General features: G+C 33.5%; 4 protein-coding genes and 1 non-coding gene across 6 annotated transcripts; 1 reads left to right on the top strand and 4 right to left on the bottom strand.

Annotated features, from left to right (window-relative positions):
• The first annotated feature begins 107 nt into the window (after positions 1-107).
• Positions 108-2873, top strand: LOC145568427 (putative F-box protein PP2-B12). The gene is made up of 3 exons (XM_081627850.1): positions 108-576; positions 1612-1703; positions 2023-2873. Exons 1-3 carry the CDS (start codon positions 274-276, stop codon positions 2510-2512), a joined length of 885 nt encoding a protein of 294 aa, XP_081483976.1. The 5' UTR covers positions 108-273; the 3' UTR covers positions 2513-2873.
• A 1097-nt stretch (positions 2874-3970) lies between these two features.
• Positions 3971-7266, bottom strand: LOC145568426 (hypersensitive-induced response protein 1-like). Of its 2 annotated transcripts, none has more exons than XM_081627849.1 (6): positions 7126-7265; positions 5771-5966; positions 5346-5466; positions 5154-5245; positions 4973-5069; positions 3971-4583 (listed from the first exon to the last, which is right to left on the bottom strand). In XM_081627849.1, the coding sequence occupies exons 2-6, from the start codon at positions 5957-5959 to the stop codon at positions 4222-4224; spliced, it is 861 nt and encodes a 286-aa protein (XP_081483975.1). In that variant the 5' UTR covers positions 5960-5966; positions 7126-7265; the 3' UTR covers positions 3971-4221. The 2 variants fall into 2 exon arrangements, with proteins under 2 accessions (XP_081483975.1, XP_081483974.1); XM_081627848.1 differs by having other exon boundaries at positions 3972-4583; positions 5771-5971; positions 7126-7266.
• Positions 7267-8785: 1519 nt separating this feature from the next.
• Positions 8786-10403, bottom strand: LOC145568425 (uncharacterized). The gene is made up of 2 exons (XM_081627847.1): positions 10147-10403; positions 8786-9464 (listed from the first exon to the last, which is right to left on the bottom strand). Exons 1-2 carry the CDS (start codon positions 10282-10284, stop codon positions 9021-9023), a joined length of 582 nt encoding a protein of 193 aa, XP_081483973.1. The 5' UTR covers positions 10285-10403; the 3' UTR covers positions 8786-9020.
• A 6557-nt stretch (positions 10404-16960) lies between these two features.
• On the bottom strand, positions 16961-17033 carry TRNAA-AGC (transfer RNA alanine (anticodon AGC)). The gene has a single exon. It is a non-coding gene; the product is annotated as a tRNA-Ala (tRNA).
• A 1290-nt stretch (positions 17034-18323) lies between these two features.
• On the bottom strand, positions 18324-21272 carry LOC145568424 (protein NRT1/ PTR FAMILY 4.6-like). The gene is made up of 5 exons (XM_081627846.1): positions 21173-21272; positions 20956-21064; positions 20601-20818; positions 19787-20230; positions 18324-19395 (listed from the first exon to the last, which is right to left on the bottom strand). The coding sequence occupies exons 1-5, from the start codon at positions 21173-21175 to the stop codon at positions 18421-18423; spliced, it is 1749 nt and encodes a 582-aa protein (XP_081483972.1). The 5' UTR covers positions 21176-21272; the 3' UTR covers positions 18324-18420.
• Positions 21273-24854: the final 3582 nt, after the last annotated feature.

The following is a 24854-nucleotide window of genomic DNA, read 5'->3' as shown; positions in this document are numbered from 1 at the left end:
TAATGTGTACCTTTTTAATTAATGAATAGTTGATTAATCATGTCGACAAATTTGGTCGTGGGTTAATTATGGATGGGTCTAAAACTCTAAACTCTAAAGACACCCAAAAAAAAAAAAAAAAAAATGCCGACCCAAGCGAGGGCTGCGAGGCGTTGACTAGGAGGCATAAGAGCAATTAAAATAAGACTTGGTTCATTTATTCCCTCCTTTTTCCTTAACTTCATTTCTTGTTAATCCCCTTAAAAAAGTAAAAACCCCAAAAAACTTCAAAACATGTCTTTGTCAAGTACAAACTTCATAGACTTACCTGAAGAATGTCTTTCGCAAATCCTTTCATTGACAACGCCCGCCGATGTCATCCGATCATCGGCGGTGTCAAAGCAGTTTTTATCCGCCTCCGAATCCGATTTCGCTTGGGAGAAGTTTATTCCCTTTAACTGTGATCACTTCATCGACCACTCGTCCATACAGCTTGTACATGATCAACGACAACAACAAGAACAAATTGTTTCAAAAAAGGAACACTATTTTCGCCTTTGCCGATCTCCTATACTCTTGAACAATGATTGCTCTAAGGTAATTACTACTCCCTCCGTCCCTTAATTAAATTCCTATTTCTCTTATTATGTGATGAATAAATGCTAGAAATAAGAATCTAATAATGGTATGCAGGGAGTTTTTTTTTTTTTTTTTTTTTTTTTTTTTTTTTTTTTTTTTTTTTTTGCATTTTCAATTAGTTTTTGGATAAGTTTTGAAAATCTGAATTTTTGGATTTTCAATTTCTGCACCTGATTATTAATTACTCTTAGATTTCCGCTTTTTGATTGGTCTTTGTATGAGATAGCAATTTTATATTAAATTAAACACGTATAAAATTTCTAAAAAATTAAGTTTTATTGTATGAAGATGATATTAATTGTTGAGCCCACGAGAAAACCCACATGTGAGTGGTATGTTGTCCTATATTGGTTGAGTTTATAAGTGAAAGTTTGTATTGGGATATGTATCTTACATTGAAGAAATAAGAAAGTTGTGTCCACTTTATATGGCTAAGGGGCTACTCCCCTCATTGCTATATAGTTTTGAGGTGGAACCTCCTTGGTCGTATAAAGTTGACAGTTATGACGAGTGTAGCCCTTCATAATAGAGATAATTAATTATCATTAATAGAGATAATTTTGACTATTACATATGGATAAAGAGGATCCTGTATTTCCAAATAATTGAACTTGTAAGAGTTGTAACTTTTAGGTTGAAACCACTTAACTACTTGGCTACTTGCAAATTTGTAATCATAGTCGGTCAAATGGGGTCCATTCAACAAAACTTAATTGATACTCCGTACTCCATGTTATTATTTTCCAACACGTTTATTAAGGAAAAAAATATATATATATATATACTCCATAATGTATACACGTACTAGCCCGCTTAAAATCAAAGGTACTCCATAGTATGCTTTACTAATTCAATTAGTCATATGTTGAATCATGAACAGATTTTTAGTCACGTAGCACAATTTTGTTACTCCATTGTTTGGTAATATGCTGATTTACTCTGTACATGTTAATTTTTGGCTGCATAACATAGAGATTTTCCTTGGATTTATAGACTGGAAAGAAATCCTACAGGCTTGGTGCAAGGGCTCTGAATATAGCTTGGGGAGGCACCCATCAACATTGGAAATATGTACCGGAATCGAGGTTTCTATTCTTCTCGTTCTATTTTCTATAAATGGAAATACACAATAATTCTTAACGCATTGTATATGTATGTGCATATTTATTCGTTTTAAGAGTGCATTCTATTCACCTAATTTTAACTTGCCTAACATAACTGAACTTATCTGAATTCATTTTAATTGTAAATTTTACTATACTTAAATAGCCCTTATCATGAAAATTAAGGGAACAAAGCATATTCTAAGACTCTAATAAGTATACAACTACTCTGTTAATATGTTAATGTATGATCAATCTTAGATGAAGTGCCTCTTAATGGAAGTGCATCATCTTTTTGTAGGTCCTTAGAGATTGTTGAGCTCTATACAGACTATGATGAATGTCGTCTAGAAATAAAAGGAAGAATACACACCAAATTCCTATCGCCAGATACAACATACGCCGTGTATTTTGTGTTCAAGACAGATGCAGATGACAATCATGCTTATAGATTTGAACATATACCAGTTATGGTGTCTGTATTTGCAAAATCTGAAGAAGGGTTGTCAAATAATTACAACCATCGTGGAGTTATCTTTAAGAAATTCTATCTGAAGGCGGCATCAGGAGATTCAGGACGAAGTTTGCGTAGAGATCCTGATGAGCTTCCAGAGGAAAGAGTTGATGGATGGATGGAGATCGAGATGGGCATATTCCATGTTAATTCTAGTGTTGAGGCTTCAGATGAACAGATGGTCTTGGAGGTGACACTGAATGAGGTTCAGGGCATCGGTTGGAAGAGTGGTCTTATTGTTCGAGGCATTGAACTCTGGCCTTTGATTCATACATGAGTAGAATTTTACAATTAAGGGGGTGTTTGGTTCGTAAAATGATATGGGGTACGGTTAGGATCAGGAATGAAATCATAATGTTATGGGTTTAGAACTTGATTCTTGCTATATGTTTGGGTTGATTAAGCATGAAGTATGAAGTACCTTTTTTTTTTCTTTTTTTTTTTGATACTTAAAAGTATTGGTATGAATAAAACCCACCTCCCTTTAAGCTTTGATTGAGGTAGAGTTCTTAAAATCATAAATCAATCACAAAGTATTGGGAGTTTAAACCATTCTAAACTTATATCGTATACCTAGAATCTGTGAACCAAACACCCCCTAAGAAAAGAATGTCTTTAACACTCTAGTAACATTATTGTAATAAAAAGAAAGGATCCAAACCGTGTTAAAAATAGTACAATTAAAAGACTTTCCGATAAGGCGATAGTATCGTATCCTTAAGCCCTTTATTATTTTGCCTACAAAAAGATTGACCAAATTGCATTCCACAATGTACTTCAAAGTTCAAACCAATGGGCATTCACATTTTCAGGAAAAAAACTTCTTTTAAGGCCATTGATTAATATATACTTCATGAAAAGCTACATATAGGTGTTAGCCTATAAAAAGAAAAACAATTTATACATAATAAAGAGGCTTTTTATTTTCAAATCTAATTCCAAAGATAAGTAAATCAACCAGGAAAATCTACAAGAATTATATAATATATTTTCTGCTTTCATAATCATGGGAGGAACAGAGGAGGAGATTAAGCAGAAGCACCAAGACGGGGAGGGAAAAGAATGTGAGAAAGTCGAAGAAAAGGTCGAAGAGAAAGTTAAGGAAAAGAAGAAGAAAGACAAGGAAAGCAAGGAAAAAGGTGATAATAATCAAGAACACAGCAAAGAAAAGGGTGGTGGAAAAGAGGAGAAGAAAAAGAACCCTGAAGATAAGAAGGATCCATCGAAACTTTAGCTCAAGCTCGAAAAAATCGACACTAAGATGCGCGATCTGGCAGCTAAGAGAGAGGAGATCCTGAAATCCATTGAAGAAGCTGAAAAGAATGCAGTTGCTAACCCAAACAAGGAAGATGATCCCGATCTCAAACAAGACTAATAAATTACAAACGAGTTACCCCCTAAAGCTGACAATTTTTGAAATTTGTAGTATATTCTCCCCTTTAGCTATCAGATAGTACTTGTATAATGTATCTATACTAGACAGAAATTTTCAGTGACATTTTATGATAATATTTGATAAAATTTCCATTCCTCGAGCGAAACCCCAGCCCAGGCTAGCATGCCATTGTCCCTCTATATTTTTCCACCTTTGAGATTTGTAGAAACTGTGTTAAGAGATCTAATTCTGCCAAAATTGGATTAAAAAAAAATAGCAGCGGCAAACAGTGCTAACTACAATCTTATTTAGCCTTCAAAATCATAATAATATGGCAATCATACAAGCAGGCAAAAAATAACTATTGGAGATAAATGAAGTTATTACCAAATTGTATATTTATAAATTGTTTCATTAAGTACGAAAAACAAGGAAAAAAACTTGAGCAAATAGCCAGGTCATATCAACAATTTTAGCTATCATTCCCATATACTACTATGATTAACTAAGAGCATTGAAGCAATATGAACAAATTATGCACAATATTCAGATCAGAATACCTTCCTCACTTTCTGACAAGTTAGCACTTTACTTTTTTACTTTTCTGGCCATCATTGATGCATATTTTGAGCCTGGAGAAGCCCATCGCGAATTTGAGAAGCCACATCACGAACTGCACCAGGTCCATGCGGAACGAAGACTGTTGAAGATTTAGATGATGCTCCAATGTCCTTCATGGTGTCGAAATATTGGGTGACTAAAACCATATCCATGACATCCTTAGCACTGGTCCCAGGAACATTTTCCGAAAAGCCAAGCACACTGTCTCTTAGACCATCTACAATGGCCTGACGCTGACGAGCAATACCCATTCCCGAGAGATACTTGGATTCAGCTTCACCCTCAGCTCTCTTAATCTGTAAGATTTTTTCAGCCTCTGCTTTTTCATTGGCAGACACCCTCAGTCTTGCAGCTAAAAATTTTAGGGAAGTGGTTATAACAAGAATGAGAATTTATTTTGCCTAATATTTTTCAGCAACTGAACTAAGAACATCATTGATCATTCACTCTCCCACAATAAAAATTGGGATGGGAGAAAAACTATGCTGACATTTGTGAAAAATGATGAGCTCATAAAAATAACAGAAATTGTCAAAAACAACCTATAGATGTGAAGCATTAGCAAGGTGCCTGTAGTCATGACTACTTCCTTTGCCTAGCAATCTGACATATCAGGAAACATATATTGCCTACCAGATTTCAACCAATGGTTTTATACTGCTAGATAATGATACACTACCCAATACAGAAGCTGTTCTATTGTACTACAATGGATGGCTCAAACAGAAAGAGGATAATTACCAGCATTGATCTCATTCATTGCGTGTTTGACATGCTTATCTGGTTCAATATCGACAATGAGTGTTTGTACGATCTCGTAACCATAAGCAGACATTGCCTGTTTGGATGAAGGACACATTAGAGTTGGATATAGAAGGGAGGAAAAGCAAAATTAGACATCAATTACTGTAGCCAAAATAACCTTCTGTAGTTCGTCCTCCACTGCTCTTGCTATTTCATCCTTTTGCTCAAAGACATCATCCAAATTGAGTTTTGGGACACTGGCTCGAATAACTAGGAAATAGAAAAGGATGGACAGATTGTAGTTAGGTTGAAATTCAGCAACTAGAACAGAAAGATTTATTATAGCATAAAATAGTTAAATTTATTATACCGTCATAGACATAGGCCTGGATCTGAGATCTTGTATTGGTTAGTTTGTAGAAAGCATCACTTGCCTTATCAGCCAGGGCACGGTACTGTATAGAGGCAACGACATTGACAAACACATTGTCCTGCACAAAAAAAAAGCCTCAATTATACATGATCTCATCAATAAATGCTACAGAAATGTACAGACGTTGAGCAGATTACTAAAATGACCTTTAAACATCTCATCAACTAAGCAAAAAGTGAATGCTGCAAAATAAGCCAGGGCACCTAAGAGTTATAACTTCTATTCATTGGTATTGAAACCTAAGCATTCAACTTATCAAAACATATTTCTTTATCAGCTTGATTGAATAAAAGAATATTGCACACAAGCCCATTGACTCGATCTCTGCTAAATTAAGAATATACAGTTTTGTTCATACCAACCTTAGTTTTTGTCTCGCATTTCACATCTAATTGTTGCAACCTCAGTGTAAGATATCCAGCAATGCTACTCCCGAAAATCCAAGGAACAAAGTGGCATCCTGGCTCAAGTACCTCAGAAAATCTGCCAAAATTCTCCTTAATAGCAACTTTTGATTGCCCAACTTGTGCACAGCAAAATAAGTTGCCCATTTTCAGTCTATCCTGCACAATTGGTTTCGTTGAACTGCTGGTTATGCTTTCAAGAACTAATATGCACAAGGACCCAGTATAATTTACATCTGTTTATCTTTATTTCTTTATTTACTTAAAACTTATGCCAAGTGTATCATCTTATCATACAGAGAAATCACGAAAATGTAGCATAAACCCATATCAATTGTAGTAAGACTACGAAAATTACAATATAAACAAACCAAAAATATGACCCAGATAACTTAAAATACCTTCAAAGTTCAAATAAGAGTGAAAACGATAGAAGAAAGCACCCGACTACAGCAGGGAAGCAAAGGATTTAACTCATTTTAGACAACTTTGATTGACAACTGCATATAACATAAGAAAACAGATTGTATAACTAACACTACAAAGTGCAGTACAATATCATAATTCCAAATTTCCAATAACTTTATAGGGACAACTCGACTTGATAATTTCCAACGTCCATCTCTCTTCAGTAATTCAAGTTTGTTTCTCCATTCTGCTTTTTTATTTTCACTTAGAATTGAGTCCATTGAGTCATTGACCCCATACTTTTATACCCCGAACTCGATCACATAAACCGGGACTTTCTCATGCCCTTTGCTCCCAAGCCCTATCAAACATGCATTGCTTATCATAGAAATTTTTTTTTCCCTTTCTTTCGTCGGCAATCACGGGGATAATGGGGGTATGCGATTCTTAACACAGTCATTGTTAAACACAATCTTCTATGCAGAAGGGTATTCAAATTCATTCACAAATTTTCAAAACACAGATCAATAGGGGCAATTCAGATGGAACAAACAGTCATAATCATAATTCATACATAATTCTTGAAGAGTAAAATATACACCCTGATTGTTGATCAAGAAATAAATTCGTCACTCCATCTTAAAAGACCTAATCATATCGCAAATTCATAATTCTTGAAGAGTAAAAAATACACCCTAATGCAAAAATTAAACCCTACACTGTAAAAATTAGATTGGGTAGTATGAGGATCATAATCAAAATCCAGATTAGAAGAGGAATTTTGACAAACAGTTGGCATGCATCAATAGATTTTACACAGAGTTGGACTAAATTGCAAGAAAATAAACTCAAATTAGCATCTGAATTCCAAAATCATGAAGAACAGCAGTGAATTAAGAGCGTACCTGCGCCGAGAAATCGAAATGCGATTGAGTTTTGATTGGGAAGGAAGGAGGTGTTAAGGGTTTAACGTACAATTGAAATGACTCAAGAAGATTATCACAGCAAATAAAGGGAGAGACCACTTTCCTTATTAACGGAGTACAAATTTATGGCGCTTAACAATTCGGTATGCATGACACAACATAAATAATTGTGTTATTTGTCATTTTTGACCTTTAATCACACTATTTTAGCACAAAAATGATTTTTCTTTTTTCAAATGGAAATCGAAGTTTTTGCATTTTTATAGATGGTTAAAAAAACTAACGAAATAGAAGGTTTATTCAAAATGTGAGTGTTTTCAAAAATAAAACAAATTTTCCTACTATTAATAACCAATACCGAGTAGGATATTAAAATTATTTTTTATTTGGTGTCATCTATCAATTTGTTTTTGGTGTTCTACCCAGTTCACCCTTTGGGCTAATCCGGATTTGGGGATCAATTGTGGGTGGTTAGGTTCCAATCCCCTCCCAATTATTGTTGTGGGGGATTCTATGATGTCCACTACTATGTCAATACCTTTGTCAAATAAAGTTCACTCATCTTGGTGTCGAGAATATATTGAGCAATAGGCTATAATTCTAGATGATTTGAATCATTTAGAACCGTGGTACTGAGATGACTAAATGGTCCATGTCATTAGGATAAAATGAAATTTAGAGATTTATAGAAAATGGATTTTGGGATTTTGGGGAGTATCACGTGTGTTTTAAGATTTATTGGATGATTAATAATTTTGAAGTTCTCCAACTAACTAAATCACACAAGCTACATCAAATCACCCTTTATTTTTAAACTTTTGATGAGCACCTTATTTAGTATTGAGTAAAGATGGGCACGGGCCCGGCACGATTCCAGCACGGCACGGCGGCCCACCTGTGGGCTGTGGGCCGTGCCGTGAACAAAAATCTGGGAATCGGCACGGGCACGGCGGGCGGCACGGTGGCCGGCCCGTGGGTCGGCACGTGGCACAAGGGCACGACACGTGACACGGCCCCGCACGACACTCATAATTTTTTTTTATTATATGTATTTTTGTTTTTTTGCTAAATTAATAGAATTATTTATATAAACTTAAACATAATTAGATAAATAATTTATATAACCTTAATTAAAATAAAATTGTTCAAAACAAAATATATTAACATTAACATAAACATAAATTAATACCATTATTTATATAAAATTAAGTTGTACTAATATATATATATATATATATATATATATATATATATATATATATATATATATATATATCGTTTTTTATTTACATTTTTTATTTAAAAAAAAAGTGGCACGGTCTGACTCGCGACCCAGCACGGCACGGCCCGCCAGGCACGTGTCGTGCCGTGGGCTGGGGTGTGCCAAATTTAGGCACGACACGCCCACCACCGCGGCACGGCCAGGCACAGCCCGCGGCGACACGACACGGCCCGTTGCCCATCTTTAGTATTGAGTATGTTCAATTTGAAAGTTACAACTTACAAGCTAAAAATGACATCAATCTATCTACTTCAAGTTGTTGGGCTAAAAACCATATAATATGATGAGTTTCAGAGCTTTATAAATGTCATTTCAAAAAACAAGATGCATTTTCAAAAGTGTGCAAACTTGCAAACCTACCATAAACCTTCAAATATCCTCTATATATGTTGTCCAAAATTCATACATATAAATTCAATCCATAGTAGTCAAGAGTCCTAATTCTTGCTTACAAATGCACAAAAATTCTTAAACAAACATGTTCTTGTTTTTATCGGAACCAAATTGTCACACTTCTCCCTCTAATCTATAATTCCAACCATGCACTAACAACATATTCATATACTGATATACATACAAACTCAATAACAACTCAATCAGCTTCTTGTAACCCATCCAAAACCACAGACCCAATAAACAACCCTGCAGCCCCAGCAAAAAGAGTGCCAGCAACCACAGCTTGAGTCGCCACAAGGGCAGTAGAGTCATCCGGGATAAGAACAACAGCTGCAATCGCGGCTACTAGCAAGGGCAATGACGCGGATGCTAAGGCCGCAGGAGACAAACTAGCGAAATTCTCTAATAAACTCAATAACCCCAAATCTTCTGCCTTTGATAGCACCCCTAGTTTCTCAATGGAAGATAGTGTAAATCCAAGATCCTCTGCCTTTGATAGTAATCCAGCTTTCTCAACATTGCTAAGAACTTTTCGATTCTCTAGCTTCTTGAATACATCTACTTGTACCTCTTCACTCCCTTCGAAAAATAGTCCTGCTCCAAACCATTGTTTTTTCCATTTTGGATCATACTTGTTCACCTGTTTTAAGTACATCAAATTTTAAAAATTTGTACTTCTAGGTTCTAGCTAAGCAATAGAATTCAAGTGTAACACATTTTTCAATATAAATTAATTATTCTAATGGTAATGTAATGAGATTCAATCTCAATTAATATAGAATTTCTAAATAAAATCTTGTACTTCTAGCTAAGCTATGTTCAATAAACTTTCTTACGGTGACCAAAAACCAAAAATCAACTCCCACCCATTTTAATTGTAACACAGTAATAAAAAACAACTAGCTATGATAAAATTCTCTAATTAAGGAGGTCCAATGCATTTTTTAATACATGTATAATCAAATTTTTGTTTATAAGTGATGTAAACGAGACTCGATCCCTACTTTCACGTATCATCTCAATAAACTTTATCAAACCATTAGAGATATACATACATGAAAACACATAAATAGAAAGACAAGAAAGGCAAGGAACGAAAATCAAATCAATATGGCCCTTAATTATACTTGTATCATTACATAATTAGTAGTAATCAAACTCTTAAGGCCTTAACCTATTGAGAAATAATCTAAGTATATTAAACTAGATTATACTAAGTAAAACATAAATTTAATCAATACAATCCTGTAAATTTAATTTAAAAATAATGAAATTAAACATTACCAAAAAAAAAAAAAAGAAAAAAAAAACGTAATAATTACCTTCTTCTGTGATGCCATAGCAAGGATTGTGAGATTTCTAGGAGAGGTAGAGGAGAGAGAAAATGGAGGCTGAGCATATTTTACAGACTTTCCAAAATAGGAAGTTGAAGCAGCAGCAATGTTTGCTATTGCTGCCATGTTTGCTTCAAAGATTGTTGATCAAATTTTTGCCTCAATTTGTTCTCTTTTGTTTTTTAATCTTTCAAATTCAATGATCTTGTGTTTTCCTCACACCCACATACTGTAATCTTTCTCTAGATGACACCAGCCAATCATGTTGCAGAAGGTCTATCTATATTTTCAGTGTTTTATTACACGTGGCGTGATATAGTTGGTTCTTGAATATTTACTAACTTTCTAATTTTAGACTTTCTTTCAGATTAACAATCCATTTGGTTAGTCATATGTATAAATAGGGAAATTGTATGTAGTGAAGTTTGGTTAATTGTTGATTAGAGTTGAATAAACAAATCAAAGTGGTATAATGAGGGTATTAATATAATGTTATTTGTTAAAACCCAAGTACAAAATAAGATTAGATAAGATAAAGTAAGGAAGTCACTAAGGTGCATGGAGTGTTAAGTCGACACCTTAATTGAAATAAAAATTACTCTTTGGAGTTGACTAATTATTTTATGCAAAGAGAGTTGGAAAGACTGAGAGAGTGCCAAAAACTAAAAGTAATATTGCAATAGATGTTTTAACTAACTGTTTGTCAAAAGTGGCAAAAGAAGTATCAACTAAAATGAATAGCAGGAAGCACAAATCTTATATTCTCTCCATTTCGTTATAATTGCAATATTAAGTATGAGTGTATGACACATAGTTATAGGAAACTTATACTCTAAGGGCCAAAATAAGAGTTCAATAATACTTTCTACTCCCCCAAAATGAGAGTTTAATAATACTTTCTACTCCGCATAAAGTATAGTTGGAAGGGATACATTTAATTGTTAGTAAATGAAAAAAAAAAAAAAAGTTTGTGTAAGTGGGATTAATAGAAGAGAAAAATAATGGACTAAAATAATAAAGGAAAATTTGCAAAAAAAAAACTTTTAAAAACACCATTTTGCGAAAAAAAAAAAAACCTTTTAAAAGCTTCTTGGTTAAAAAAAAAAAACACTTTTTTTTTAGAGCGTTTCCTTAATTATCCTCTAACTAACTTAATTAGACTTTAATTTCCCCCCATTTCTTCTAATTAACCTCTACCCACCATACTTAGGGCTTGTTTGACATCGTTTTTTAAAACAAAAAACCAAAAACAGGAAACAAGAAAAAAGGTGTTTTTTTCCCTCAAAAAAAAAATGTCTTCACTTTTCTGTTGCCCGTTTTCAAAATTATCATAAGTTAAGTAAATTTAACTAATTTTTTATTCATTATATGACATATATCATGTGATTTTGAAAAAAAAAAAACCAAAAAACAGAAAACTATGGGTTCGTTTGGCATTGCTGTGGTTTTCTGTTTTTTGGTTTTTTGTTGTATAAAAGTAAATGATATATGTCACATAATGAATCAAAAATTATTTAAACTTATTAAAATCATAATAATTTTGAAAACTGACAACAAAAAAGTGGAAACACCTTTTTCTTGTTTCCTGTTTTTGGTTTTTAGTTTTCAAAAAAATAGAAAACTAAAAACCAAAAATGATGCCAAACAAGCCCTACATTAATGTCAAATGAAACCTTTTAGATTTAATTATACTTAAAAAAATAAAAATAAAAAAAATCACTCTGGCCACCAACCAACCACCCCTATCCCTTCTTCCTCCATTTCCCCCTCCCTTGGAAGCAACCTCCTCACCTACTGGAACCGCCGCCCAGATCCCCTAACCTCCGGTGACCTACCTCCACCACCGGTTGACCTTCCCTTTCCCCTTTATCCCCGTTGGCGACCACCACCTCCCTTCGAAATTTTGGCTCTTATTTACTCAAACATGCTCAAATTAAGTCCAAATCAATTGCAATTTGCTTCTAAATTACCCTAGTATCACATACATTCATAATCAAAGCCAACACAAGCATCAATTGCAAGCAAGATGCACAAAATTAAAAACCCCCAAATCGATTTTCTAGGGTTTTTCAAAAACAAGGAGGTGGTAACGAAACAGTGAGTAATAGCTTAAGGCCCGTGCCATGCTCGGTAAGTCTAATTTTTTTATAAGAAAATTAAGTATATCCAACAAACAAAATTTGATAAAACATACACATCAAATATATAGAAATTATAATGTCATAATCTGTATTATTAATAGGCAAAGCAAAAAAATTAAACAAAAATGGATTTTTTAGGCTGCCTGAACCCGAGAATTTTTCCAGGCGAGACACTTGGTTTGATCAGGTCTAGTGGCCATATTAGTAAATACTTATTTATAAATGCATTTTTAAAAAACATAATAATTCAAACAACGGACTAAAATCTCCACTAAAACTATTATTAAAAGTGCACAAAAGTGCGCGCGCGCGCGCGCGCACATATAAATATTTTTTTTTTGTTGTTTAGAGAGCCAAAGGACGGGGGTAAGAATCGATCCCAAGATGTCCTGGAACCGGGAGAGAGCTCTAACCACTTGAGCTATCCCTCACTCTCACACACATATATATATTAATTAGAAATAATATCGCGCAGACACATATATATTAATTACAAATAATATATCACATTTTATACCTAAAAATTCATTTCTATGGAAAGAAATATTAATTTGATCATTTAGGCAAAGAACAATCAATAAATGGGCAACATTAATCAATATTATTACATTTTCTATTTATGGATTGATGCTCTACATATAAAATTGCGTAATTTACAAAAATAAAATAAAATAAAATTGATATATTACTTTCCCTATAATTAGACATATGATGTAATTGTCAAACACAACATTTATTTTATAGTCATACTATATTGTAGAAATCCTTAATTTGTGATAGTATATACGTAGTAGTAAAATTTCAAAAACAAAATTGTAATTAATTTGAATATATAGTTATATTGAAATTGAAATAAAATATTAGCTACAGCCTAGAGGTATTTGAAAAAAAAAAAAAATTTAAATAATGTTTTAAAGTAATTTCTGTAAGATCTATTATATGAATTAATTTATTATTACTTTTTTGGCAAATTAAAATCTTATAACACCCCATTTAAAAGACAATTAAAAAGAAATTGAAATAATTATTTAGGTAAGTATTGTGAACACCAAATAAAAAGGAATATATCTGTCATAAATATAATATAAAAGATTTGGAATGATTTTATTATAGAATCAAATATTAAAAAAAAAAAAAAAGTTAAAAAGGGAAGGGAAGTTTTGGAGGGAAAAAACAGCACCAGAATGTAACACGTGTCACTCCCAATTTTTGTTTTAGTATTAAGTTATTGATTATTGATGATTCCGTAGTCAGACTATTTTCCATTAAAACCTACTACTCCTTCGTCCCTTTATTAAATGTCTATTTTTAGGATTCATTACTCATATAATAAAGAGAAATATGACGAGGGGGTACGTAATTTTGGAAGGGAAAAAAAATCTTAACTCACCCCAAAATACTATCAACACATCGAACCAATCTGATTCAGAAAAGCAACGAATGAACTCTCGGTAATGATGTCACCATTTCCATTCTCACTCAGTCACTCATTCGGAATTTAGATGTCAGCTTGAGTTTGATTCACAGAAATTCTGTGTAAAATCTATTGATGCACGCCAACTGTTTGTTGAAATTCCTCTTTCAACTTTGGATTTGATTATAGTACCCAATATGATTATTATGAAATAGGGTTATTGCTTACTTTTCTAGATGTTCAAGAATTATGGTTTGCTAGTATTATACTGCTACTTTACCTTGTTTATAATACAATTATAAATTTTGTTTATATTATATTGATGAAGTTGTTCTTTAGATTATTAGATTTCTCAGTATTGCAACAATGGACCTGTGATTTGCTTTATAATCAGTGAATGAATTTGAATAACCCTGCCGGCCACCGCCTTGGTGGCAAGGGATATCATTTGCAATGATGTTTGTGTTAATTTATGGTGTTTAATAATGTGTTTATGGTGTATCAAGTATGAAGTATAATATGTATGGGATCTATGCAAAGTAAGAATATGAGAGGCAAAAGAAACACAAAGTATAAAACAAACTTAAAATTACTAGAGAAATAATGTAACTTATCTTTAGATGAAGGAATTTAGCAATTCAATTTGTCCACTTTACAGCTATTGGAGTATTTTGTAGTGTTCAGTTGTTCATTGAGTTACCTAGCTAAGGTCGTATTCTAAGCATTTTATTTTAACTTTTGCAGTCTTAAAACTTCAATGAGCCGCATTCTATTAATATTGCAGATGATAAGATGTACACTACTTAGCAGGGAAAAAAAGTAAATAAATTGATGTAATGCTGTATATCAGTGTACACTTATACAGGATTACAGGGTTGTGTTCGCTTGTTCTTGAAAGCATAATCAGCAGTTAAACTAAACTAACAGTGCAGGATAGATTGAAAATGGGAAACTTAATTTGCTGTGTTTCCTTGTATCCATTGTCCGGTGTGATCGTGCATATAGATGCTATACCAGTAATTCTGTGGAGATACAGGAAGAAGCATCAACATTAATCTTCAGTTTGGGAGGTGGGGGTGCAAACCAAGCTTTCGGGTTGGGCTTTTTGAAAGTATCAAAGTTCGAAAGCTTCAGTTTGATCCATGACCTCGGTGGCTTGGATTGTTTTGGCTTCTAAGTCAGTCCATAGTTCTTGGGCTCTTGGACACTCTAAAGATATGGTCCCGGGTTTCATGGGCATGGGCACAGAATGCACCATCTCTGGTGAGTGGACAAAACTGATCCTTCAGATTTTACATAAATTGAATTGGCTTATATTGGCATTATTTTTTCATCATTTAAATTTAATCAAGCTGATAAAGAACTATGATGTATAATTGATTAGGCGAGTGCCTAAGTTTCATTGTCTATGAATAGATGCTTTGTACCCTGAAGGCCTGCCCTTTTGATTGTTGCAGCAGTCACAATTTGTTCACGTCTGTCCATTTTGCACTCCTATCAATTTCAAACATTTATATGTGATGTTTTAGGTTCATTTAAGTAATCCATTCAATGTCAGTACTTGGCGGTAGCATTTACTACTAAGATGATGTACAAATGTGGTCCGTTTTTGCAGGACAAAGTATTTGTCTATGTGGTTGAATCTATACAGTTCCATGCCCTAGCTGATAAGGCAAACGATGCTTTCTACAAACTGACTGTATCTCAGTTTCAGACTTTCAGGCCTATGTTTTTGATGGTATAATGAATAATTTAAGCTTTATTCTAATTAGAAATCTCTGTTTAAGTTGCTAAATTTCAATTTCACTAGAACTCCAAGTCATTGTACTGAACTCAATTTGGATGATTTTATGAAATTGCAAGAGCAGTAGTTGATTGTATGTATTGGATATTTAGCTTTATTAGTTTTGCACTTTAATAAGATATGAGCATGTAACTTTTCACATATATAATAGCATTGTTTTTCTCCTATTACAATTATTACTGTGCAAGGAAAACCTGATGTCCTGGTTTCAGTCTCTGAAATGTTAAAAAGAAAATTCTCTCGTTCTAACCACTTCCCTTAAATTTCAGTTACTAGACTGAGGGTGGCAGCCAATGACACGGACAGAGGTAGAAATAATCTTACAGATTTAAGAGAACTGAGGGTGGAGCTGAATCTAAATACCTCTCAGGGATAGTATTGGCGTATTGCTCATCAGTGCCATACCATAGTAGATAGTCTAAGAGCGAGACAATGCACTTGGCTTCTCAGAACATGTTCCTGCCTTCCTGTGACCATTGCTAAGGATGTTATGGTATGGTTCTGTATAGGGGTGTCCATGATTCGGATAAAAACCGAAATCCAATCCAATCCAAACCGAATTATCAATTCGGATCGGATCCAAACTTTAAATCGGATCGGATCGGATTGAATTTTTTTGAAAATTCGGATTTTCTGATCGGATCAGATTGACGTTGTTCGGATCCAAAAAACCGAAATAACCGAATTATGAAAGCGTTATTTTACAAAAAAAATATTGTTAATATTAATCATGTTAAACTATGTTTATGATTATAACAATATTAATCATGTTAAGCTATGTTTATGATTATAACAATATTAATCATGTAAACCTATGTTTTCAATACTTGTATAAATCATGTACTACTATACTTTCAAGAATTGAATTGTATTATTGCAATTTTATTTTTATAATCGCATTAGACCCAAAAAAATTAGCAATGTATTTTAATTCGGATTTTCGGATTGGATCCAAATAACCGAATTATAATTCGGATTGGATCGGATTGGATTTGGTAAGTAATTCGGATCGGATTGGATTTGAAAATTAAAAACCGAAATTTATTTCGGATTCTGTACATATTGCTATAAAGTACTGATTTACAGTAATTTATGTATCTGAACATGTTGGGTTCCTTTATTTTAAGTGCTTAAGAAAAACTACATTATACATCAATAGTATCGTAGACTGTCCCTGAAAACTCCTTGCACTACATTGAAACAAAGTACAAGTAACAGCAAAAGGAGAGATCATACTACAGATTAAAAAGTCGAAATTTTCAAGCTCTAATTTAGGTTTTGATGTAATCTTGTTATCTTCAGGGTTCTTGTTGTCGAATTATCTTAAATTGTACGGCAAAATCGGACCAAAACTGCGATAGAGATTTGCAGAAAATAAAACTGAAGTCTAGAGAAAATAATACAAGAACGGAGTAGCCAAAAAAAAAAAAATGGGAAAACTTATGGAGATGCGGGGTATCGATCCCCGTACCTCTCGCATGCTAAGCGAGCGCTCTACCATCTGAGCTACATCCCCTTGCTGAATAAACTCTAGTTTATGAATTAAATAACTTAAAAAAAAATTCATAAAAATATTCCTGATTTTTGTTTTCACGACAGAAATGCACCTCATCAAAAAATTTCATTCATTAACCACGACATGTCCCCTGTTTAAATCTATAAGAGAGGTTTGTTTCGCAGAGTCGTATGAGTTTGGAATCAGAAATGAGGTTAAAATGGTATTGAGTTGGAACTTGTTATTTAATATCATGTGTTTGGTTTAATTTTGAAATGGAATCTCTCACTGGTCTCTCTTTTTATTTGATACCTAAGGGAATAAAATGAGCCGAACCCACCATCCCGCAAGGTTTCTAAACCTCATACCTCATGGGTTTGAGGTATGAGTTTAAAATTCATACTTTTGACAGGATCAATTATATGGTATGAGTTTTAATCATTCTAAACACATACCTCATATTTATATTCCATGAAGCAAACGGCCCCTAAATTGTATCACCTTGATAATTTGGAATACAAATCAAGTTGCGAATTAATTATTAAATCGTTCAACGCATCGTTTTACCGAAATTTGATTTACATTTCGTTTATCACGGAAATAACAGTCAATTAGAAAATGGGAGGGTAACAATATCATTTACTATGGCGGTTGCCTAATAACTAGCAAAAATTAATATCAGTTTTCGAAATCAATTTTAGTGCTGCTATGATATTCGATCGTAGAATTGAAGGTGCAGCTGTTACTTCGCTGGATGATGCTTGCATGATGTAGACTAAATACTGCCCCCCATATGCATGAACAAACCTCAGAAATTAATAGAGATTTATTTATTTTATATGGCCGGATATCGGATTTATACTGATGTGACCAATGTCCGTAATTAATACTCGTAATAAGCTTCGACATGACAGTTTATATTGAACGGAGAAAGTATTTTTCATGGACCGACTGCACGTATAAATCGATTGAACCCATTCGAAATTACAAAAAAAATAAAATTTATATTTTACTATGTAATTATTTATGAAGTGGTAATAAACTCGAATATTAGATGTATCATGTATCATACTTCATAACATTCTAAAATTTGATGAAGTTCTAATATACCGGTGACGGGGCAATTTTGTTAAACAGATCCTCAAAATCATTTTGTTGAGGAAAATATGTTACTAAATTCAAAAACCGGAGCTCTTTTATAATAGTTTCCCTTAGGGTATCTGTGCAATCGACTACTCTACACATGCTCAAAACCACCCCGTATATACTTTACATGCATAAGTGTCTTAATAATCAGTACAACATGCATGCTTAAAAATCTCAAGAACTTGCTACATTATATTAATAACTACAACATAATACTTTCCTAGATGAATTAAATCACATTAAATTTTAAGTGCTACATACACTAACCATGATTCATGGATCGATACTTGTATCGTCTAGCCCAAAACAAGTAGTTCAAGAAGTTCACACCACTTAACACACACATCATCCAGTAAAACCTTTCTAAGTGATAATGATTGAGGTTGCTTCCCTTAAGCCAGGGGGTGTGACCGGAAATCCCTGTGATTCGATTAACAACAGCTACTAATAACGAGCTTAGATAGTACCCGATTGCTAATGATGCCCAGGAGAAAGATGTAGCCAAAGATTTCATACTTCTAGGAGCCTCAGTAAAGAAAAACTCCAACAAACCTGCTAGGCTAAAAAGATCAGCAGAGCCTAGAAATAAGAATTGTAGCGCGATCCATAGAAATGTTATGGGTAGTGGCTCAGACGAGTCTAGTAAACCTCGTTGAGCTGCAACTTTCTTCCTTTTTGTCTCGACTAGTGCTGCAACTGCCATTGCAACAATGGACATAATTAGGCCTATTCCAATCCTCTGTAGATGAGTGATGCCCATTTCGGTTTTTGTCAGTTTTCTTGCTAGTGGGAGTATGATGTGGTTGTATAGAGGCGCGAGTATTAATATGAAGACAACCGGGAATACTGGAAGAGAGGCCGGTGGGACTATTAAGGAGCCGAGTTTAGTGTTCATTGTTGCAGCTTGTTGGATTGAGAAGGTTGAGAGTTGAGCTAGGCAGCAGTTTAGCATTATAGTGGAAGCAAAAATAGGGATGGTTTTCATGACAATTTTAACATCTTCTACTTGTTTTTTTGAGCAGTCTAGTGTCTGATGGACTGGATTGTTTGTCACTGCCTGGTTTAAGAACTTAAGTTCAGATGTTTCTGTTGTTGTTGCGGTTGCTGTTGTTGTTGGTGGTGTTGTTGAAGTTTGTATCTCCTCGGTAGCTGTAATTCGAGGGCTTGTTTCCATGTTCATGACAGCATTGCTTGGTTTCCTTGGGAAGAGCTTGTTGCAAATTGCTGCTGTCAAAACCTAATCACAATGTGAAAACGATTATATAAGCTTGCTTACACGTGAATAAGGCTAAACGATTATATGAGCTTGCTTACACGTGAATAAGGCTAAACGACTAATTGTTAATCAGTTACCTATAAGGGATTTTTTTTTTCTCCTTCAATGACCCCACTTCAACCTATACTACACACTTTTCTAAGAGTAGTTTCAATTTAACACGTACTTTGTTCGTACTTGGTAATGTAAGATTGTAATAAGACACCTAACATGTTAGATGTGTAAATTTGTAATGTTGTTCTTCTCTATAATAACCCGTTACATAAAAGGTACGGTCTAGAGAGGTTCAGATATACGCACTTTTACAGTGTTACTCGATCTTGTTGGAAAAAAAGGAGGCTATACAAGTTACCTTGAAGATGATTGTCAAAGGGCTTCCTGCAGGAACTTTGATCCTGTAAGTAGTAGATCCAAGTAGAAAGATCGGTATAGCGAGCAATATAGTTAAAGTCGAAATTCCGAATCCCCATTGCCAGCCAATGTTATCCTCAATCCACACCACAAAGGTTACAGCAACTAAAGCACCACAAGATAGACAGAAAACATAGTAGTTAAAAAATGTTGATCTTTTCTTCCTTCCTTCTTTAGTATTCTCATCAAACTGCTCGGCTCCGTGTGGTGGAAGCGAACCTTTGATCCCTCCTACACCAAGTGCTATCAAATATAGTCCTATAAATAGCACTGCTGCTTTCCCACCTGTGACTTCACGGCATGATTCGTTGCTCGGTTTGATCGGCGGACACGGTGGTGGTTGCAAGGACTCTATATGAGCTTGTATAGTGAGTATCAAGAGACCCTACACAAGTAATAATAGTTGATTGAGCTTCATGTCTTAATTCTTACTTTAAGCTAAGACAATACTTTTGTTCTTGTTTGTGAATTGTGATAGATGTAATAATAACTTAATGGACCATTTTTATTGTTTTAAGTGTTATTAATGAGATAGTAACATACAATTATAATCTCATTTCAAACATTTAATTATGTCTTTAGAATGTTACAGGTTATTTCTTTCATGTCTTTGTCACCCCATGTGTAGTAACATTCATTTGATGCTACTTTCTTGTTGAAATAGTATAATATATGGTTGAGCTATTATGTATACATGCATTTTGAAAAGGGAAAAAAAAAAGTATTCTCCTAAGATTAATTATATTCATACTTACCATAAACTCGATAACAGCACTGATGAAGAACACTTGATATGTGGTGAAGTAAGCATCGGACAAGAAGCCACCGAGAAGTGCTAGTAGGAACGCCGTGCCCATGAAGTTTGTTACGATTATGGATGATCTGGATGGAGAGAAGTGCATATACTTTGACAGGTAAATCACTAGATTACTCGCGTTTGCCAAGTATGCAAGGTTCTCGAGTACCTCCACAACTAATGGTTGTAACAAGATCGACAATCAAGCAACAAGAAACAATGCATTAGTTAAGTTCACTTGCAAATTGGATGTCATCACTTGCATCCGGATGTATAATAGACAGTTAGATACTTAAGCAAGAAAAAATACGAACCTAAGACAAAAAATGTTGCAAGAATTCCACCATGACAACCTTTAATGGCTGGTTTGTTCCTCCAATCTACATAGCCTTCCCATGTGCTTAGCTCGCCGTATGCTTCTTCCTACAAAATATACGTATGCATCACATAGATTAGCTAGACATAATAACAGAACAAGCCTAAACGATTTTTCGAAGGTAATTAAAGACATGTTTATGATCAAAAACCTACCATAGTGCCACAAGTTTGTTGTATGTTAGAGCTGTTAGATTATATGAAGGTTTTCAATTCGGCTGTGAGCTTCGTTCACTATATTGTGAACGAGTGTTGGGGTGAAGATGAGAATTTATAGAAACATACATGAGTCATAAATTTAGAGAAAGATCTAGAGTCCAAGAAAAAGACTTGACATTCCTTCTCTTGGACCCTTTCGCCCACCAATCTTTGTGTTACAAAAGTCTTCGCATCTATAAAAATTTTGAAAATATATTATACAAGAAAAATTGTTAAAGTCCTTCACTAAAAATCTATGGTTTTTATCTTTGTTTTGAAATTTTAGTGTTTATAATTTACGTGGTTAAATTATTAAATTAATAATGGCTATAACTAACCATTATGTCCTGATGACCGTAATTGATTAGAGATGACAAACAAATTGTCGAGCATATCACATTGAAATGATGAGTCATTTAGATGAATTTTGATATAATTCTAGCCAATTCGAGCTAAATCATGTCAAGAAAGGGGAAAAAAAAAGGACTATAGGTAAATAAAAATGATCTACATATAATAATAACAATTACGTTGTATAACTCCATAAAATACATGTCGAAGTAAATTGATTCACTTGTCTATCAAGCCGATTTAGGCCCTGTTCTCTTCACCTTAAAAAAATAATATTAAGTAAAAATAATTTCAGTTCAGTAAAAATAATTTCAGTTCAGTTCAGTAAAATTCAGTTTTCTTAAAAAAGAATTATAATAGAAAATCAGTAATCAGTAAAATGAATTTAAGTTCAGTAAAAATAATTTAAGTTCAGCAAATATAATTTTGTTTCAATAAAAATAATTTTAGTTCAGCAAAAATCAGGTGAAGAGAACGGGGCCTTAGTTTAGCTCGATCTATCTTTTTCAGTTTCGCTTGATCACAATTCAAATAAGGTTGATCTAGTTTCACATATGTTTTGCATCTATCTAAAGTGGAATAATTCATTTATGATAATTGAATGTATGCATGCCAATTGCTTTTTAGGCTAATCTTTCCCGATTTGTACATGGTGCAAGTCTCTATCTAGGAAGCAAGTCCTGGAATAAGAGAATACTAGAAACTAGTAAATCAAAAGAGAATGAGTTACTTTTTTGACGAAAAAATAACTCATTCTCTTTTGATTTGATCCTGTCTAATTAATCAAGCTTAATGGAGAATCACGTTGTCCCACTATTAAGAACACGTTAAATCCAAACAAAGCCTTTAAATTCTAATCTCTTATCAGGTTGTTTAATAACTCCATCATCTATCTAATTAACTGACTTAGTAACTCCGACCTCTTTCTGAACTCAACTTGTTTAAGAGTTGGGCTTATAAAATTATTGTAGAGAAAGTCACAAAAGATAAAAAATATTGACAGCATTTTATAATTACTAATCTTAGATATTCTGTTAAGTGTTTTAACCAATTAAAATAAGGAAAAATATATATACAGCCCTAAGGGCTGCATATAAGAGGCTATAAGTGAAAAGAATAGACATAAAATTAACATTTATTACGCCGATTTACTCGTAAATTGTCGATAAATTGCCAAATTAATACTAAAAAAGGAAGTATATTAAATGTTTACGTACAGGATTGCATATAGTATTACTCTTAAAATAATTAATATTTACGAGATTATGAAAATGTGACTTATAAGGTGGGGAAGTAGTGCGTGGTGTTAGTTGATTGCCGTAGATCAATGGGTAATGTTGGACATGTCAGCTAAATTTTCGTAGCAAAATTAAAAAATAAATAAATGAAATAAATTGAGGCGATCATAAATAATAATTAAAAAAAAAAGTGTGTAGGATTTTTGAGACGAATTATCGACAGGCAAATGCAAGTGGGAGTGTGCTTATAATCTTATATACTCTAAAATTGGATTGGTATTAAATTTAATTTTCAAGTAGGAAATTGTCCTTTGTTTTTTTATGCAATGTCCAACGTCTTTTACTCTTTTTCCTTTAGTCCCCGCAAAATTAGTAGTGGTACGGCCACTTACTTAAAGCTAATCTTCAAAAATATTAAGCTATGTTTATCTTGAATTATTCCTCGGGTTTTTGTGATGCTAACTTAGATATCTAAGCCAATAAAGTATAGATTATGGTGCCAAGATCTAGGATTGAATCTCAATTATTATAGTACATCCTAGATCTTAATATTTTGAGTTCCATGGGAGTTTAGGAGAGTTTTGAGGTAAAAAGAGAGATTCGACTTGTCCAATCCTATAATGGGGGATTCTGATTAATAGAGGAATGAAATTGATGAGTAGTTGATTATAAAGATCAGATGGTTTGACTAGTTGGTGGTAATATTATTGCAAGTATCTGTAATAATGACTCATTATGAGCTAAGTAATGCTGTTATTTTATCATTGGAATATACGTTATGAAAAATATGTATGTATTAAAATAGGGTAATATATTGAAAGTTTATGTTGAAGCTTAAAGATTTTGATGATAATGAATACAAACTAGAAAACTTCAACTAATAAGAGTTCTCTAAGTGTTGTTGCTAGAACAGGTGAAGTTGACTTTGGAAGTGGAAGAGTAACCTAGCTATGAAGATCCATACTCATAGAGATCTCAAGGAAAGTTAAAGAAAGATAGGAGAAGAGTTCCAACCAGGAACTAAGTGAGTTCCCTAATAGGAACTTGAAGACAGCAAGATTAAGAAGCTCAACTTGGTTTGCGTTGAACACAGCAAGTTTCAAGTTCTAGTTGAAAACTAGAAGTGAAGAGACAGCAGGAACTTAGTCCTGGACTACGTGAAGCCCAAGTATCCTAGAATGCAATATATTGATGAAGGCAATTTAGTTTTGTTAAGTTTTTATCTTATAGATTTGCTGTAAATATGTTTATTAAGATTATGCGTGAGACTTAGTGACAAAAGAGCTTGACAAGCTTAAAATAGGAAAGTTTAAAAAGATAAGTTTTTAAGAAAAGATTTTCTAAAATGTTTTATTTCTAAAATGTTTTATTTCTTAAAAACAGATTATCAAAAGATATTATTCTTTTGATGATTTATCTTTGATAAGTTTTCTAAAAAGATTTTCTTCTAAAAATATTTGCTTTAAACCGTGTTTTGGGATTTTGGTAGTTTAACATATTTATCTTTTGAAAACCCTACTTTCTATACGAGCAAGTCTTGTATAAATTGTAGAAATCTCATTTCATTATTTTCTGTGAGTTCAAGCGTGAAAAATTCGAAGTGTGCTTTATTGTGTAAGTTTGCCAAGACTTTACCTTGCCATATTAGTTTCGGGTTTCATGCATAGCTTACCTTTCATATACTAGGGGTTAATAATTTGTATTGGTTGGGTTCTTGGGTGTGTGTGTGTTTTATCTTTGCATACAGTGTTGAAGGCTTCAAGGTTGAAGCTGAGAGTTAGAGTGCTCAGGGAGTCTAAGTCAGGGACTTAGGTTGGGTAGGATAGGGTCCTACTGTGTAGCAAATTCAGTCTGGAACTTGTGAGCAAAGGTCTGAGTATAATAGGTTTGTAACTTGTGTGTTTGCCCTATTATATATAGTGGATTGATTTGGTTTTGGAAATCCCTTAGAGGGTCGAGGTTTTACTTCCAGTTGGGTCCTGAAAAGTTTCCTCGTAAAACATTGTGTGCATTACAAGTTCTTTTACATTCTGTTTTTATATTTCGCAAAA

Source organism: Chenopodium album, chromosome 11 (assembly GCF_948465745.1).
Source record: "Chenopodium album chromosome 11, dcCheAlbu1.1, whole genome shotgun sequence".
Lineage (NCBI taxonomy): Eukaryota > Viridiplantae > Streptophyta > Magnoliopsida > Caryophyllales > Amaranthaceae > Chenopodium > Chenopodium album.
Note: the sequence above shows the minus strand (reverse complement) of the source record. Positions and strands in the feature narration are given on the sequence as shown.